The 17,941-nt window shown below is 36.3% G+C and overlaps 1 protein-coding gene across 5 annotated transcripts in view; it reads left to right on the top strand.

Moving 5' to 3' along the window:
• Positions 1-17,941, top strand: part of rhea (Talin_middle and talin-RS domain-containing protein rhea) — a 771,509-nt gene that overhangs the window by 324,621 nt on the left and 428,947 nt on the right. For all 5 annotated transcript variants that reach the window (XM_090388755.1, XM_090388752.1, XM_090388753.1 and 2 more), the window contains exon 14: positions 12,208-12,284. In XM_090388755.1, the coding sequence (XP_090244881.1) occupies positions 12,208-12,284 (77 nt within the window). The remainder of the gene's footprint in view (positions 1-12,207; positions 12,285-17,941) is intronic.

Below are 17,941 nucleotides of genomic sequence, written 5' to 3'. Positions count from 1 at the left end.
CTAAAAAGGATGTCAACAGTTGGAAGGCTCCCTCTGTTTATCATTCAATGCAGCAGGATTACTCAAAATGGTTGAACTCCAATTTGGGGACTTACTGATAGAGGCTGCTTGGCAAGACATTGTGTGTGGCTATTAAAGCTCTCTTCCTTAAGCAGAATTGTTGTCCAAGTTACTTACATCACTTATTGGGATCTGTTAATTTTTCTGAAGAAGAATAAATAGTCCAGGAATTACAAGATTAGAAGTAACCCAAGTAAATTGAATCATGATACATAAAAATGGCAGCCTATTCCCAATATGTAACATAATCTTTACTTTTGGTTCACTGAATTTGCCAGCTTAACTCAAAACAAGTTTTTTTAAATTGCCATGTTCATTCATTCATCCCACCCCAAATGCCATGTACAAATGTCAGAAATTTGGTCATTCTCAGACAGCACAGTGTGGTGATGCAACATGTCCAAGCTGTGGATTTATAAGCCGTACTTGCTGGTGAAACTTTATAGTGTCTTAATTGTAGGGAGGTCATCTGGCCTACTCTAAAGATTATGAACTCTGGAAGTTAGGGATTAAAAATGCAAAAATATAAAATCGAAAATAAAGTAACTTTTTAAGAAACTAGTTACATTAAGTATGCCAAAATGCACATATGCTTCTGTTATTTAAAGTTGTCAGACAATAGTGACTCAAACAGAAGTGTCAGTCTACCTGTACATATCGATTGCAGAATTGGTTCTATCTCCATTGTCCATGTAAGATGTATCTAATGTACGAAAGCAATATTATGTCACTTGCACTGTGATCTGGCAGCTTTCCCCATTATCACGTATCAGAGAAATCATGCAAGCCAGATCATGTTGAGGTGAGACACCCAAAGAGTATGGAAAATGATGGTGTGACTACTCAAGATGAACTACTTGAAATATGTCTAAATGGTGATACAGAAACGATATTCTGTACTAAGCAAGGATAAAAAAGATAGTGAACGTTCAGGATGCTCCACTTTTCATATAAAAGAGTTTATTTTTGTATAATAGCAAAGGCTATTAATATTTTGGCATGAACTTTGTAACGTTTGTTGAATAGTTTAAATTTAATTTTACAAGTGATTAAAAGTTTTTGTTTGTACCAACACATTAAATAAAATAGTAGGGATAAGAATATTGTAGACCTTATCATTACTCATGAAACAGATGGCATCGTAGAAGTCACATTATACTGGAACCATTTGGCAGATACTGATCACACAGTCATTAGTAGTTGGAAGACGAAGAAAGACGTTGCTGTATTTAAAGTTAAAGATGTGGGTTTTAATTTCAGGAAAAGTGATTATGATAGTTTAAAATGCTGTATGGCATCTGTCAGTTGGGTAGATTGCAAAGAGAGGATGAATACATTTGAAAAATTCTAATGTATTCAGAGAGGTCATTAAAGCATTACTCAGCCAAAAAAAAAAAAAAAAAAAACAAACAAACCCCTTCCTGTTTCATCCATCCATTCACTCCAAAAGTTTGTCTAGTTTGACCCTGAATTTATTTAAGCTGTCAACTTCTGCAATGACAGATGGAAGTTTGTTCCAGCAGTCAGCCACCTGTTGGCTAAAGGCAAATTTCCACATCTATTCTACAACTGTCTCCTCAATTTGAATTTATGCCCCCTAGGTGCGGAATCTGAGCAAGAGGAAGAATCCTAAGCATTGAGCTTGCTCAAACCATTCAAAGCCTTGTACACCTCAATCAGATCACCTTGCAGCTGCCTAGTCTCCAGATGCTTCAATTTGCAGAATTTAAGCCTTCTTTGTCAGTGCACCCATCTGTTCCACTCACTAATCTCGTTGCCCTTCTTTGTACTCGTTCCAGCAGCTCTACATCTTTTCTAAAACCATTGCCTTATTCAATGGGATCATCACCTCCTTATCCCTGCCTAGCAAAATTCCTTTATATCATTGACAAGATCCCATGAGCTACTCTTGCCTGTCTGCACTGCTCGGAAAACTTCATATCTGACTGCACAGTTACCCCCAGGATATATATACTGCTAAGAAAATAGCATGAGGAGGATGCTCAGATGGGTGAATATGGATCTGGCCTGCTTAACAGAGTAGAAAAAGATGGCCTAGGAAGATTATGGCATAGGGAGATTACAGAGAGAGAGAGAGAGAGAGAGATGAAAAGTACTGAAGCTATAATAGTTACAAGTTGATCTGTAATAGTACCACAGAAACAGTTAGGACTGCAAATACTTAGTATCAAAAAAGCACTGTCTAAGAGAGGAAAGAATAGTATGTGAATGTAAAGAAGGTGGAAACAAATCACACCATAACCTTGTGTAATGGGTGTGGGAAAGTCTTAGATAACCCAGCTGATGTTTCTGATGACTTGAATAAATATTTTGCATCAATCTTTACTAATGAAAGACTCTTCGTGCTGAGTAGAGGCTGTACAAGTGAAGCTGAGACAGGAAATTAATGATTTTGAAATTACAGATGATTGTTTATTAGAAAAGCTTTTATGCCTAATGGCCTTCTGAAGGATATGCAACGTTGTTTTGTTAAGCAAAGAAGAAGCAATGCCCTCTGTTTTGATCCTACTGTACTTTCTATAAGTAAGGCAAGTAAGGCTCTTGGAATTGATGGATTGTACCCAGTAATTTTGAGTGAGGCAGCGTAGAGTGCTTTGAACCATTGAGTTTAATTATGAGGATCCATTGGATTCAATGGAGAGATTCTTTTGGATACAGAATGCCAAATTATCGCCACTGCATAAAGGTGCTTTTAAGAGAGAAATCAATAAGTACAGACAGGTTAGTTGGACTTGTTGGAAGAAATGATTAAGAGTGCAATTCAGGGACATTTTGATAGAAATGGCCTTCTGAAGAATATGCAGCATTGTTTTGTAAAGTAAAGAAGAAGCAACGCCCTCTGTTTTGATCCTACCATACTTTTTTATAACTTTTTGTTTACTATGAACCAAGAACAATCACGGCTCTGTAAGTCCTATGTCTAAATCTAATTACAATACATGAGAGTTACCTCTGTTTTTCTTCATAGGAGTGCTTCTTTTCCAAACTATCCTTGTTTACAAACTCTCGAAGCTAACGAATGCCTAGACATCCCTGGGATCATAACCGAACATCTCCAATCCGACCCCAGATCCATCCAAAATACCTCACAACCCTGAGAAATTGAATGCATTATGTCAAAGTATTTAAAATAAACATTGTTAAAATTTAGTTAAAATACTAAATTTTTCAAATTTACTAGAAATTTCTTTCCTTCCTAAAGGGACAAAACTTTTCGACTTGAAGTCGTGATCACAGGTAGGAAACTGATTAATGCGAATTATCCCCCACACTATGTATTACTATGACATTACGTACCACACGTGTCCACGAATCCAATATGAGGAAAGGTTTCTGAATGTTAATGCCGTTATGTTTGATTTTCATTTCTAAGGTTTCAACTATTAGAAGTCTCATGTAGCGTGTCAAAATATTTAAATTAAATGTTGTTAAAATTCCATGAATGTATAAATACATGATACTAAATTTTTAAAATTTAATAGAAATTTCTTTCCTTCCTAAAGGGACAAAACTTTTTGAAGTCATGATCACAGGTAGGAAACTTATTAATGTGAATTATCCCCCATGCTATTTATTACTACGAGATTACTTACTAACCCGCATGTGTGAAAAAGACCATGAATCCAGTATGAGGAAAGGTCTCTCAATGTTAATGGTGTTATGTTTGATTTTCATTTCTAAGGTTTCAGCTATTAGAAGTCTCATGTAATCATTCTGTATGCTCAAAACCTTAGCTTCATTAAACAAGAAGACTCGATCCTCGTTAATCAAATGAAATGACAGTTCAGATGCCTCGGCCCTCGTTGTCCTAACTGACACCGCATGTTACTTTAAACGAATATTTAAAAGGTACCTAGTGAAACGGATATACGAAGAATCACAATTGCAGCACGGAATATTATAGACTACATTGTGTAGTTCCATAACTGAAGAGGAAAGTTGGAGCGCCTTTTCAGTACGGAATGTAGTTTTGAGTGGACTTTGCTATTACTTTGAAATCAGTGTCCCTAAAAAAGAATATTGAGCTGTTTGTACCATTGTTAGACTTATGGAATCATAATAAAATGTTTTTTTCCCTCCTTGTTGTTGTTACCATTATTAACCAACCTTTCTTTAGCCTGTATCCTAATTTTGGTTATGGTACTTAACGAATAACTCCTATTTAGCAACCTGTATGTAAGCTCTTCAATTTCATGGTCTAATGCCATCTGCGTTGTCATATATTTAAATGTGTTTGTGAATTGATTTAAGATAATAGAACTTTATAAACATTATAAATTTAGTTTATAAATTGTTATTGAAGATTATAGTTTATAATGAACGGATGATAACTCGAATAATGCAATACATGCCTGTATTTGTCTGCTTACGATATATTTTAAACTGTAATTTGTTACTTTCTCTTGTTAATGTGAAGTTTTAAAAAATTTATAGTCTTGTCTTGTTCGTTCTCCTTCTCTTACATAAAACTTAGTCTCACGTGCACTTTATTGAACGTTTCTAAAATATTATCTGTTGTCTGTTCATCCGTAATAATGAGAATGTCATCTAAATATATCCCATAAAAAGTGATGTTTGGTAAAAACGGAGTTAAATGTATTTGTTCTATTCTATTTAAGTATATTTTGGCAATAAGACCATTTGAACTAATAAAATTTAGACATATATTTGAAATATATGTCTAAATTTTATCATGGACGGCAATATAATTTGCTTGAACTAGAAATTTTATTAAATTAAAAATCTCTAATTTTGGAAATTTAGTTTAATTTATATTTACTGAATCGTTAATAATAAGGTCCGATATAGTGTTAATCTCGGATTTACATGAAGAAAAAATATTTTAGACAGATACAAAGACTATGTGATAGGGTAAGAAGATATTTACATGTAAATGACTGGACAGAGTTAAAATCATTTATAGAATTAAGAAAGACAGCAGTATATATGGAAATAAAGACTAGACATTCAAGCAAGTTACAGACACTATTAAGATTGAAGTATAATTGCTATGGGGAATCCAGAAACCTTTCGGCAAGTCACATAACAGCCATAGCGACCTCATCTTGTTTTAACAGTGGATTTAGATTACATCAAGAGGAGACGATGGATGGAACTATCCACCTACCTTCAACTTCACAATGAAACGAGCTCACATATGAACAATTGTTCTGAATATGCACGCATGTGAACAGAGGACAATATTTCACTAAAAAGGCCTCTGTGGTCAGGAAATCTATCCATAATTGATGCCGGCAACCCTGACCAATTATAACTTTATAAACACAAGTGAAATAAAATTACAAATAAAATAAATAGGTAAAATCGATTATATGTAAATCGATAGATATGTAAAGTGTAGATAATTTTAAATATATACATATTAATTCCTATCAAATCATATAAAACTTTGAAAAAATACTATACATATAAAAGCGTTAAACCCGTACTACTATGACACTTTAAAATATGCATTAAAAGCATTAAACCCATACTACTGTAAAACTGAAGCTTTTGACAGCATCTGCTGCCTTCCTCAACATAAGTAGTGCTGCATCAACAATTCATTATAAAGTACCAAGCCTTCCCAGCAGACCCAGGATGTATTATGGTACATGCGGATATTCCGTTTCCCCATATGTCAGCACCGGAAGTGGAACAGGGCTATACGACCTTAAAACGTTCATCCCTATCCAGGATAACGGTCTGAAACATTACATTAATCCTACAACCCTTATCCCTATCAAGCTAAGATCACCCAAGGAACAAATCCTTAGGCTCTCCAGCCACTTCCAGTTCCAAAAACCTTCTACCTTATCTGTAATTACAGCTCCTTCATTCGGCTGTTATACCATGCCCGGTTTCCCAGGCATGGTCCGCCACGGCCGACCCTGAGACATTAGCCAACCTAAGTACCCTACTATGCTCCCCCCAGTCTGTCGCGTAATCTGTGCTTAGTCTCACCTACATAACATCCCCCACAATCCGGGCACTGAATTTTATAGACAACCCCACTGTTGTCAACTTCCACAACAGGGTCTTTAACCGCTGCCATCACCGTGCACAGCTTCCGACCTGGAAGCTGCCACAACATAATTGGTATGACCATAAAATGCGGGCTATTGGCTGCGACACGCCCAGATAGTAGGGAGTGTATGCAGTGGAACCAGGTACTCCCTCCAGTTCCCATGTCCATAACAACCTTCAATCACGTTCCAGGGATATCCACATCTCATAAGGTCGGCTGTAACCCACTTGATTTCTTCCTCCGAGGAAGAGCAGTGTGCTCATTAAAGCCCTAACCACACTCTTCTTATTACCTCCAGTGGGCAGAACCAAAGGAAGGAGATGTGTCGGGCCCTGTATACTCATTTTGGTTCTGCCCAGACTGGAGGTCATAAGGGCTTGGTTGCACTGCTCTTCCTCGGAGGATAGGGGGGAAGAAATCAAGCGAGTCACAGCTGACCTTATGAGATGTGGATGCCCCTGGAATGTGATTGAAGGTTGTTGCGGATATGGTACTTGGAGGGAGGAGAGGGTACCTGGTTCCACTGCGTACATTCCCTGCTATCCGGGCGTGTCGCAGCCAATAGCCTGCATTTTATGGTCATACCAATTACATTGTGTGCAACGTCCGGGTCAGAAGCTGCACACAGTGATGATGGCGGTTAAAGACCCTGTTGTCGGAGTTGACAACAGTGGGGTTGTCTATAAAATTCAGTGCCCGGATTGTGGGGCATGTTACGTAGGTGAGACTAAGCGCAGATTACACGATAGACTTGGGGGAGCATAGTAGGGCGCTTAGGTTCGCTAATGTCTGAGGGTCGGCCTTGGTGGAAAATGCATGGGAAACTGGGCATGATATAACAGCCGAAGGAGCTGTAATTACAGATAAGGTAGAAGGTTTTTGGAAGTGGCTGGAGAGCCTAAGGATTTGTTCCTTGGATGATCTTAGCTTGATAGGGATAAGGGTTGTAGGATTAATGTAATGTTTGAGACCATTATCCTGGATAGGGATGAACGTTTTAAGGTTCTACAGCCCCATGCCACTTCCAGTGCTGACATATGGGAAATGGAGTATCCACAGGTACCATAATACATTCTGGGTCTGCTAGAAAGGCTTGGTACTTTATATGAATTGTTGATGCAGCACTACTTATGTTGAGGAAGGCAGCAGATGCTGCTGAAAGCTTCAGTTTTACAGTAGTATGGGTTTAACACTTTTATATGTATAGTATTTTTTCAAAGTTTTATGTGATTTGATAGGAATTCATATGTATAAATTTTAAATTATCTACACTTTACAGTTGATTTTACCTATTTATTTTATTTGAAATTTTATTTCACTTATGTTTATAAAGTTATAATTGGTCAGAGTTGGCGGCATCAATTATGGAGAGGACAGTATTTTTATAGTCTCCTCCGAAAACTATTGTGGATGGGTGGGAGAAAGCAATGCATGATAAATTTATCATCATATGATTTAACAGAACATCAAATAAAGCTGTTAAGTAAAGGTTTAAATTACAATTTACCTCCATGGGAACTCCCCAGAAAACAGGCATCGATTGAGATAGAATATTGCCTTAAAGTCATACCAAATAAGGATCTTTCAATACAACAGATAAATAAGGTTATAAATGATATGAGGGATCTACATTTACCGAGATTAACTAAGAACGAAAGTTTGGGGTTAAAGAAATTAAGAGAGAACAATGACTTAATAATTCAGAAAGCAGACAAGAGGGACACAGTAGTTGTATTGAATATGACATTACATGAATAAATTGAATAGTATAATATCAGACAATACGACTTATCAGGAAGTGGAGATAGCGGTATTTGGCGATCTAGTTAAACATTACAACACATCCCTCATCGATTATAGAAAAAAGATTTTATTTCCATGGCTAAATGAAAAAAACTTAAAAGCCCATACAAACAAAGTTCCAACACTATTTGGACAAGTAAAATTACACTAGGAAGGATTTTCAATTAGCATCTCACTTGTATTACATAATAACACCAATGAGACAAGGATTAAGTTTTATCATTAAGAATTATGACACATTGTTCATAAATTTAAAGGATAGAAGGATAAGGGAGGATGATAAGCTATTTTATTTGGATGTAATTTTGCTATGCAGCAGGTACTATATGGGACCTTATTAATAATGATTCAGTAAATATAAATAAAACAAAATTTCCAAAATTAGAGATTTTTAATTTAATAAAATTTTTAGTTCAAGCGAAGTATATTGCCTTCCAGAAGACTTAAACTAAGTCCTATGGGACTTAGTTTAAGTGGTCTCATTGTTGAAATATACTTAAATAGAATAGAAAAAATACATCTAACTCTATTTTTACCAAACATCACTTTTTATGGGAGATATTTAGATGAAATTCTCATTATTATGGATGAACAGATGATGAATAATATTTTAGGAACATCCAATAATGTGCACGCGAGGCTGTTTTATGTTAGAAAAGGAGAATGAACAAGAACAGACTATAAATTTTTTAAACTTCACATTAACAAGAGAAACAAATTACAGTTTAAAATATATCGTAAGCCAACAAATACAGGTATGTTATTGCATTATTCGAGTTCTCATCCTTACGCTTATAAACATTCTATTATCTTAAATCAATTCACAAATGCATTTAAATATACGAAAACGCAGACAGCATTAGATCATGAAATTGAAGAGCTTACATATGGATTTCTATATAGGGGTTATTTGTTAGGTATCATAAACAGAATTAGGATACAGGCTAAAAAAAGGTTGGTTAATAATGGTAACAACAACAAGGAGGGAAAAAAATGTTTTATTATGATTCCATATGTCCAACAATGGTACAAACAGCTCAGTATACTTTTTAGGGTCACTGATTTCAAAGTAATAGCAAAGCCCACTCAAAAACTGCATTCCGTGCTGAAAAGGCACTCTGTACTTTCCTCTTCAGTTATGGAACTACACAATGTAGTCTTAGTCTGTAACATTCCATGCTGTAATTGTGATTCTTCGTATGTCAGTTACACTAGGTGCCATTTAAATATTTGTTTAAAGCAACTTGCGGTGTCAGTTAGGGCAATGAGGGCTGCAGCATCTGAATTGTCATTTCATTCGATTAATGAGGATCAAGTCTTCTTGTTTAATGAAGCTACGTTTTGAGCTTACAACATGATTACACAAGACTTCTAATAGCTGAAACCTTAGAAATGAAAATCAAAAATAATGCGATTAACATTCAGAGACCTGTCCTCATGTTGGATTCGTGGACTTTTTCGCACATGCGGGTTAGTAAGTAATCTTATAGTAATAAATAGCATGGGGTTAATTTACATTAATCAGTTTCCTACCTGTGATCATGACTTCAAGTCCATGTTTTGTCCCTTTAGGAAGGAAAGAAATTTCTAGTAAATTTAAATATTTAGTATCTTGTATTTATACCTTCATGGAATTTTAACGACGTTTATTTTAAAATACTTTGACATAATGCGTTCAATTTCTTGGGATTGTGAGGAGTCGGATTGGAGGTCTTCGGTTATGATCCCAGGAATGTCTAGGCATTCATGAGCTTTGAGAGTTGAATGCATTAATTTGATTTTATGTATAGTATATTTTTAATGATTTTAATTTTCGAGTTGTGTATGAACAAGGAGAGTTTATACATGATGGTTTTAAAAGAAGAAATCCTATGAAGAAAAATAGAAGTAACTCATGTATTTTAATAATTTTTTGTGTATTGAACCATTAAGGTTAATTAACCATTGAGTTTAATTGTGAGGAAATCATTGGATTCAAGAGAGATTCTTTTGGATAGGAGAAATGCCAACATATCACCAGTATATAAAGGCACTTGTAAGAGAAAAGTTGGTAATTACAGACAGCTAGTTGGACATCTTGGAAGCAATGATTAAGAGTGCAATCCAGGGACATTTTGATAGAAATTGCATTCTGAGGGATATGCAACACTGTTTTGTTAAGTATAGAAGAAGCAATACCTTCTGTTGCCCTCTTTAACCTTTTGTAACTCTTTCTGTAACTTTTTGTGTATTGAACATTAAAATTAATTATTAGGGCATCATTGGATTTGAGAGAGATTCCTTTGGACCAGCTTTATGTACTGCAAAGGTATTGTCAGTACATAAAGATGGTTTTAAGTGTGATATGGGTAACTACAGGCTGGTAGTCTGGCTTCATTAGTAGGGTAGATCATTGGAGGTAATGGTTCACTAGTGCAGTCTGTGGACATTCAATAGAAAAGGCATTTTGAAGGACACAACAAGATTTTGTTAAAAGGAAAATCGTGTTAACTAACATGGTTAACTATTTTAACACAATTATTTATGAGCTGGATGTAGGGAATAATTTTGTTATAGTTTATTTAGATTTTAGCAAGCTGTTTTGACTCAGTCCCTCACACCACAAAATAAGCTGGATGTTGTTGTGATTACAGGCAAGGTTCTAAGATGGATCAGACATTGGCTGTAGGGCAGGAGGCACAGGGTTGTGATTAAAGAGTATTCTTAGTGTAACATCAGAAGTGGAGTGCCTCAAGGATTGGTTCTTGGTCCACTGTTGTTTCTGATTTTCATAAACAACAATAAATGGATAGAGAGTATGATGTCCAAATTTGCAGATCATGCAAATGTTGAGAGAGTGATTAATGATCAGTACCAAACAGCACTTCTTTAGGAAAACTTAGATAGGCTTCAGAGAGGTAGAGAAGTGGAACTATGTTTTTTTGGGCAAAATTCAAGGTCTTATACTTGATGAATAGCAACCCCAAAAATAACTTGTACACTCTGTGGGGTTAAATTAAATGAGATGAAGAAAAGGTTAAAATATGGGCAGACAGATAGACAAGGAGGACCCAATGGTGTAGAGAGAGAGAGATCATAATCCCACTATACAAGACAAGTGTAATGCTGTCTAAATATGGAGACGTCGTCTAAAAAACAGACATTGAGCTTCTTGAAAGGGTTCTGAGATGGGCAACCTGCATGGAGGAGGCTGAAAAAGGCAACCATATGAGGAAAGACTTCATGTGGATTGCAGAGGCTTGGCACCAGACACCTTTGTGTGTGTGGGGGGGGGGTATGAAAACCCCAAACATGAAAGGTATCAAAACCTATAATACTTAATACCATGCATGGGTTGAAGAAGTATTTGGGGAGGGGGTTTGCCGGAAACTTTGCTCTAGAAACTAAACATGGGTTTCATCACTTCAAGCCTCCAATAAGCAAAGTGGTGGTATTGCACCGGTTGATCAGAGTCATCTACCACCTATTGCTCATTAGGGCCTATAAGACTCTGAACATGAATAGTAAAATGAACAAAGGTGAAATTTTCACTGTTGTAGATGATTCTAGAACAATTGGCCTTAAATTCAAATTATGGGGGAAGAATTATAGACTGGATTGTAGGAAGTTTTGTTTTAGCCACTGAGTTGTTTATTATTAGAACAATTTACCTCTGTGGATAGTTGAGGCTGAATGTTTGAAGAAATTCAAAGGTCAGCTCGATAGTGACCTATGTGAGGAGGGAAGCACTGGTCAGTTTTTTAATCTGCTTTTTTTGTGTACTTTTAATTTTTTATATCCTTTATTTTTATTATTTTAATTCTTTTATTATTTTTGATTTATTTATTATTTTAATACTTTTATTATTTTTTATTTTATTATTTTTTTTTATTTTTGGCTGGTATATCAGAAGTCTGTGGCTTCCTATATGGCTGATACCAAATACTGTAATTAATACTATTATTAATAACTGGATGGAATTAGGTGACTTCCTTTGAATTGATATTGAATAAGCCTGACCTCCTCCTCGTATCAGTTTTTTTATTGATTATCACGTGGAATTCAAATCCGGGAAATAGGAGTGAAAGGAAATAGCGCAAAGCCGGTTTATATTTAAAGAACTATGTACTGTATGCAGCTTGTATATATGTTATTGCCTTCCTCACCAAGTCCACATATTTAAATTCGAACATAAATATTTGCCAAAAAGTTGTATAAAAAAGTCTCTTTGATTCTTATTTATGCTTCAGCTACTGAAGTTTATGAAGCTTATCTTATGTTTAACTTGATTTTTTAATTATTTTCTTTTTTTGCAGAAAAAGGCAAAAGATCACTTTGGTATTGAAGGAGATGAAGGCTCAACAATGGTAGAAGTCAGTGTATCTCCTGCTAAGTAAGTACTTTTGTTCTGGCTAGTTCACTGAGTAGGCAAACAAATTTTTGCTTTCAGGCTTTCAAGGAATGCATCCCTTTCATGAAACAAATAATTAGAATAGTTTTGTCCAGTAATGAAAAGTTTTCATTGTTGTGATCTTGCACTTGCTAGTGTTTTTTTTTTTTTTTTTTTTGGGGGGGGGGATGTAGTAGTAGTAGTAGTGGCATGTGATGCAAGAAATCAAGTGTATGAGCTTATGCAGCATCAGCCAAAAAAAAAAAATCACACCATTCCCTCCAAATGCCTGTCCAGTTCTTCCTTAAATTTATTTAACCTATCAACTTCCACAACGACAGATGAAAGTTTGTTCCAGCAATTAACCACCCGCTGGCTAAAGGCAAATTTCCGCACATCTATTCTACATCTGTCTTTTCTTAATATGATAGCATAGCTTAATTTATAATGGTACTCACCTTTTTTTATAATCTGCAATTGATGTTTGAATAGGGTGGATGATAATTTTAATTTAAATTAGGAGTAAGTAAGTTGGGGTTTAAAAACAGAAGTTAAAATATGCGCAAGGAAGTAGAAGTGCACGTCCTCGTCCTTGGTTGTCAATATTAAAGTTGAAAATAAATGGTTAATACTGGAGGCCAAAATACTGATTGGCCTCCAGTATTAACAAAATACTGGTTGGCCTCCAGTATTAACCATTAATTTTCAACTTTAATATTGACAACCAAGGACGAAGATGTGCACTTCTACTTCCTTGTGCATATTTTAACTTCTGTTTTTAAACCCCAACTTACTTACTCCTAATTAAAATTATCATCCACCCTATTCAAATATCAATTGCAGATTATAAAAAAAGGTGAGTACCATTATAAATTAAGCTATGCTATCATATTAAGTCAATTATAAATGGTATTTTAAGTAATCTACAATTATCGAATTGTCATCTGTCTTTTCTTAATTTGAATTTATGCCCCCCTTAGGTTTGTAATCTGAACAAGTGGAAGGATCCCATCAGAATTCAGCGTGCTCAACCAATTCAAGGCCTTATACACCTCAATCAGGTCACCACGCATATACCTAGTCTCCAGCCACTGCAATTTGCAGAACTTAAGCCTCTCTTGCTAAGAGGATCCCTTCATTCCCCTCACCAATCTTGTTGACCTCTGTACACGCTCAAGCAAATCTACATTCTTCCTAAAATGAGGCCTCCAGACCTGTACGCAGTACTCAAGGCATGGCCTGACCATTGCCTTATACAGAGGGACAATCACCGCCTTTTCCCTGCTAGCAAAATTCCTATATATCATTGGCAAAACCCCATGACCTGCCCTGGCAGCCTCTCTGCATTGCTCAGAAAACTTCATATCTGACTGCACAATTACTCCCAGGTCTTTTTAATTTTCTACCACCTTAAGTGTAGTACCACACAGTTGGTACGTTTCTCTGGGGTTACTTCTACCCATATGCAGTACTTTGCATTTGTCAAGGTTAAACTTCAGGTGCCACTTCTTAGTCTGCCCAAATTATCTAGATCCTATTGCAGTTGTCAGGAGTAGCAGACTCTCATGAAGATCATTATAGAGAAAGTAATGGGAAAAAAGGAGGATTACATTCCTGTAAAGTAAAATAGCAAAACCATAATTTATGAATGAAAGAAATATGAAAAGTAAATAGTAATTTAAGTTCATCATCAAGATCTGTTTTTTTACCTATTGGGTATACAGGTGCTCTGATAGTACATATCATTCTTGGACTAATAGCCTTCCATTCACTCTTTGATTCTGTCTTATTTCCTATCTAGCTTTCCAGTACAAGCTGCTTCATTCAAATGCTTGACACTATTGATTCATCTTGTTCTTGTTCTGACTCTGGGCCTATTGTTATTCACTTTGCCTCAGATGTCTGTTTAGCTAATCTCTAATCTTTTCAGTGTGTCCACATCACCTTAAGTGTGCTTTGCTTATCTTTGTACATTTGTTAACCCAAGATTTTGTTTTTTATTTCTTAATTTTTTTGTGGTATGGGCTTGCCATTACCACAAAAAAATTTGTCAAAAAAAATTTCAGAAGATTAATTTCTCTCCCAGCTCTTAGCTCCAGAGGTCAAAATAGCTAAAATGTTGTATTATGAACAGTTAATTTTATCTTTTGGCTAATCTCTCTTTTGTTCCAAATAAATTTATCTAATTGGCTTCTTGCATCATTTATTCCATTGTTTATTTCCTTTTAGCTAGTGATGTATGCCAAGGCTTGAACCTTGGCATACACATCACTAACTAAAAAAAATGATTTGCTACATGTCTAGACTTACTGATTGAAAAAGTCATTGGGGGGGGGGGGCAAAATCGCAAGCATGGATGTTTCTCTCCAATCCTTGTTAAGTATGTGTTATGCACTTGTCATGGAAGGTTTTGTCGTTTGCTTTTAATTTATATGCTTATAAATTGAAAAAATTCATCAATTTATAAATTGATATGCTTACAAAAGTGATAAATCTACCGTTTTGCAGTGTAAAACAGACTTTTTCAAGTGTGTTAGTGGAAGAAAGTGACTTCATTGTGGACAAGTTCTTTCTAACCCGTACAAAAATATGGCTACGAATAACAAGGGAAATGTGAAAAGGTCAAAGAAGGGGATGACATTAGCGAATAAAATTGAGTTATCAGATAAAATTTCTAATGGTGAAAGTGTCTCCTCAGTGGCAAAACATTATAAAATCAATGAGTCACTGGTACGATCAATCAAGAAATCGGAAGAAAAAATCCGCCGTAGTGTCCGTGAAAACGCACTAATTGCTTCAAAAATTTGCTCTGTAACTCGTGATGTTAAATTAGAAAAAATGGAAAAGCTTTAAATCTGTGGATAGAAGACTGAACTCAAAATAAAATTCCGTTAAGTTCACTCATCATTCGTGAAAAGGCAAAACTCCTTTATCAACACTTTAGCGAAACTGGTGATAGCACTGGCGGGATAAGTTTTTTAGCTAGCAAAGGTGCTGGTTTGAAACATTTGTTTGAAATTTCTAATAAATATTACATTTAATATTAAATTGTTTCTTATTTTCATTTCGATGCCATATGTTTGCATTTCACTATGTACTGTCTATGTACATAGTCATATTATGAAGGTACATATAATACATACATAGACAATTTTAGACTAGTTTTTCTTATATATGTCATACTTTGGAATGGAACTCAGCATTCGCGGCATTTCTCAGGAACATAACCCCCACGAATAGCAGGTGTTTACTGTAAAAATAAAATAATTAATAATAATAATAATAAGAAGAAGAAAAAAATAATTAATAAGAGAAAATCAAATAGACTTCTAGATGGTAGATGACTCTCATCAGCCAGTGCAATACCACCACTTTGTTTATTAGAAATCTATTTCCTATATATAGGAAATAGATTACTAGGTGGTAGATGACTCTCATCAACCGGTGCAATACCACCACTTTGCTTATTGGAGGCTTGGAGTGGTGGTACCCATGTTTAGTCTCTAGATCTAAGTTCCGGTCAACCCTTCTCCATCTCTTCTATCATGCAGTATGACTGATGTCTTTTGAGGTTAGGATGAACACCATGGTGAGATTCATACTTCCTTACATTTCGAGGGTACATCTCTAAAACGGTGTTCGCAGGCCGGCCGCTAATTGGTATACTAGTTAGTAAAGGGAGCTAGTTGGTAGGCTGCTAGTTAGTAAAAGGAGACACAGGTAATTACAGACCCGTTAGTTTAACTTCTGTTCCATGGAAATTAACAGAGGCACTGGATAAAGGATTGCAGGATCATCTACACAAGACTTCAGTTATAGCTCAGACACAGCATGGGTTTGTTAAGGGGAAGACTTGTCTGACCAATTTGATTGAATACTATGATGTAGTCACAAAGGAACTGGATGTAAAGAATAATTTTGATATTAGCATTAGCATTAGTAGAGGCATTTGATGCAAGAAAGCAAGCTTATGCAGCATCAGCCAAAAAAAAAAAAAAAAAAGAAAAAAAAAACCACTCCCACTTCACCCCTCTGTTCGTTCAAAATACCTGTCCAGCTGAGCCTTAAACTTATTTAGGCTATCAACTTCCACGACAAGGGATGGAAGTCTGTTCCACCAACCAACCACTCGCTGGCTAAAGGCAAATTTCCGCACGTCTATCCTACATCTGTCTTTCCTCAATTTGAATTTATGCCCTCTCAGGTGATTATTCTGAGCGAGAGGAAGAATCCCATCAGCATTGAGCATGCTCAAACAATTCAAGGCTTTATACAGCTCTATCAGATCACCTCGCCGGTACCTAGTCTCCAGACACTGTAATTTGCAAATCTTAAGCCTTTCTTCGTAAGAGCACCCCTTTGTTCCATTCACTAATCTTGTTGCCCTTCTCTGTACTCGTTCCAGCAGCTCTACATCCTTCTTGAAATGAGGCCTCCAGGCCTGTATACAGTACTCTAGGTGTGGCCTGACCATTGCCTTATACAAGGGAATAATCACCTCCTTATCCCTGCTAGAAAAATTCCTATATATCATTGACAATACACCATGAGCTACTCTTGCAGCCCATCTGCACTGCTCAGAGAACTTCATATCTGCCTGCACAACCACCCCCAGGTCCCTTTCATTCTCTACCACTGTCAGTGTAATACCACAGAATTGATACGTTGCTCTGGGGTTGCTGTTTCCCATGTGTAGTACTTTACATTTGTCAATGTTAAACTTCATTTGCCACCTCTCAGCCCATCTGCTCAACCTTTCCAGATCCTGTTGCAGCAGCATAGTGTCAGTAGTGTCCTTGACAACCCTGCCTACCTTTGTATCGTCTGCAAACTTGGACATTAAGCTTGATATACCATCATCAATATCATTTATGAATACAGAAAACAATAATGGACCCAACACTGAGCCCTGAGGGACTCCACTAATAACATTAGTCCACGACGAGCAGTGTCCATTGATTACCACTCTCTGTCTTCTCCCCCTCAGCCACCCCTTTACCCACAGCAGCAATTTGCCTCCAATGTTACACTGCTCCAATTTGTGCAGCAGTCTTCCATGTGCAACAGTATCAAAAGCCTTTCTAAGATCCAAGTATATAATATCAAAGTTATTCCCTGCATCCAGTTCCTTTGTGACTGCATCATAGTATCCAATCAAATTGGTCAGGCAAGACTTCCCCTTAACAAAACCATGCTGTGTCCGAGCTATAACTGAAGTCTTGTCTAAATGATCCTGCAGTGCTTCTTTAACTAGTGCCTCCATTAATTTTCCTGGAACAGAAGTTAAACTCACAGGTCTCTAATTGCTTGTGTCAGCTTTTGATCCTCCTTTGTGAATTGGGGTCACATTTGCACATCTCCAGTCTATGGGTACCTCCCCTGAGTCCAAGGAAGCTCTCATAATTATGGCTAAGGGTTTGCTTACTTCCTTTGCTGCCTCCTTTAATATAACTGGATAGATCCCATCCACCCCAGGTGCCTTTCTTGTGTTTATCTTCAACAATTTCTCCTCCACTTTACTCTCAGTTATTACAAGATTCTCTAGCTTACTGCTAGAGTTGAATACACCTCTGGCATTCCCCTCGCTAAATAACTCCTCATGTGTGAATGTCGATGCAAAATATTCATTTAGTTTGTTAGCTACCTGAGCAGGATCATCA

This window comes from Mastigoproctus giganteus, chromosome 14, assembly GCF_048544385.1.
Source record: "Mastigoproctus giganteus isolate SK-2022 chromosome 14, ASM4854438v1, whole genome shotgun sequence".
Taxonomy (NCBI): Eukaryota; Metazoa; Arthropoda; class Arachnida; order Uropygi; family Thelyphonidae; genus Mastigoproctus; species Mastigoproctus giganteus.
Note: the sequence above shows the minus strand (reverse complement) of the source record. Positions and strands in the feature narration are given on the sequence as shown.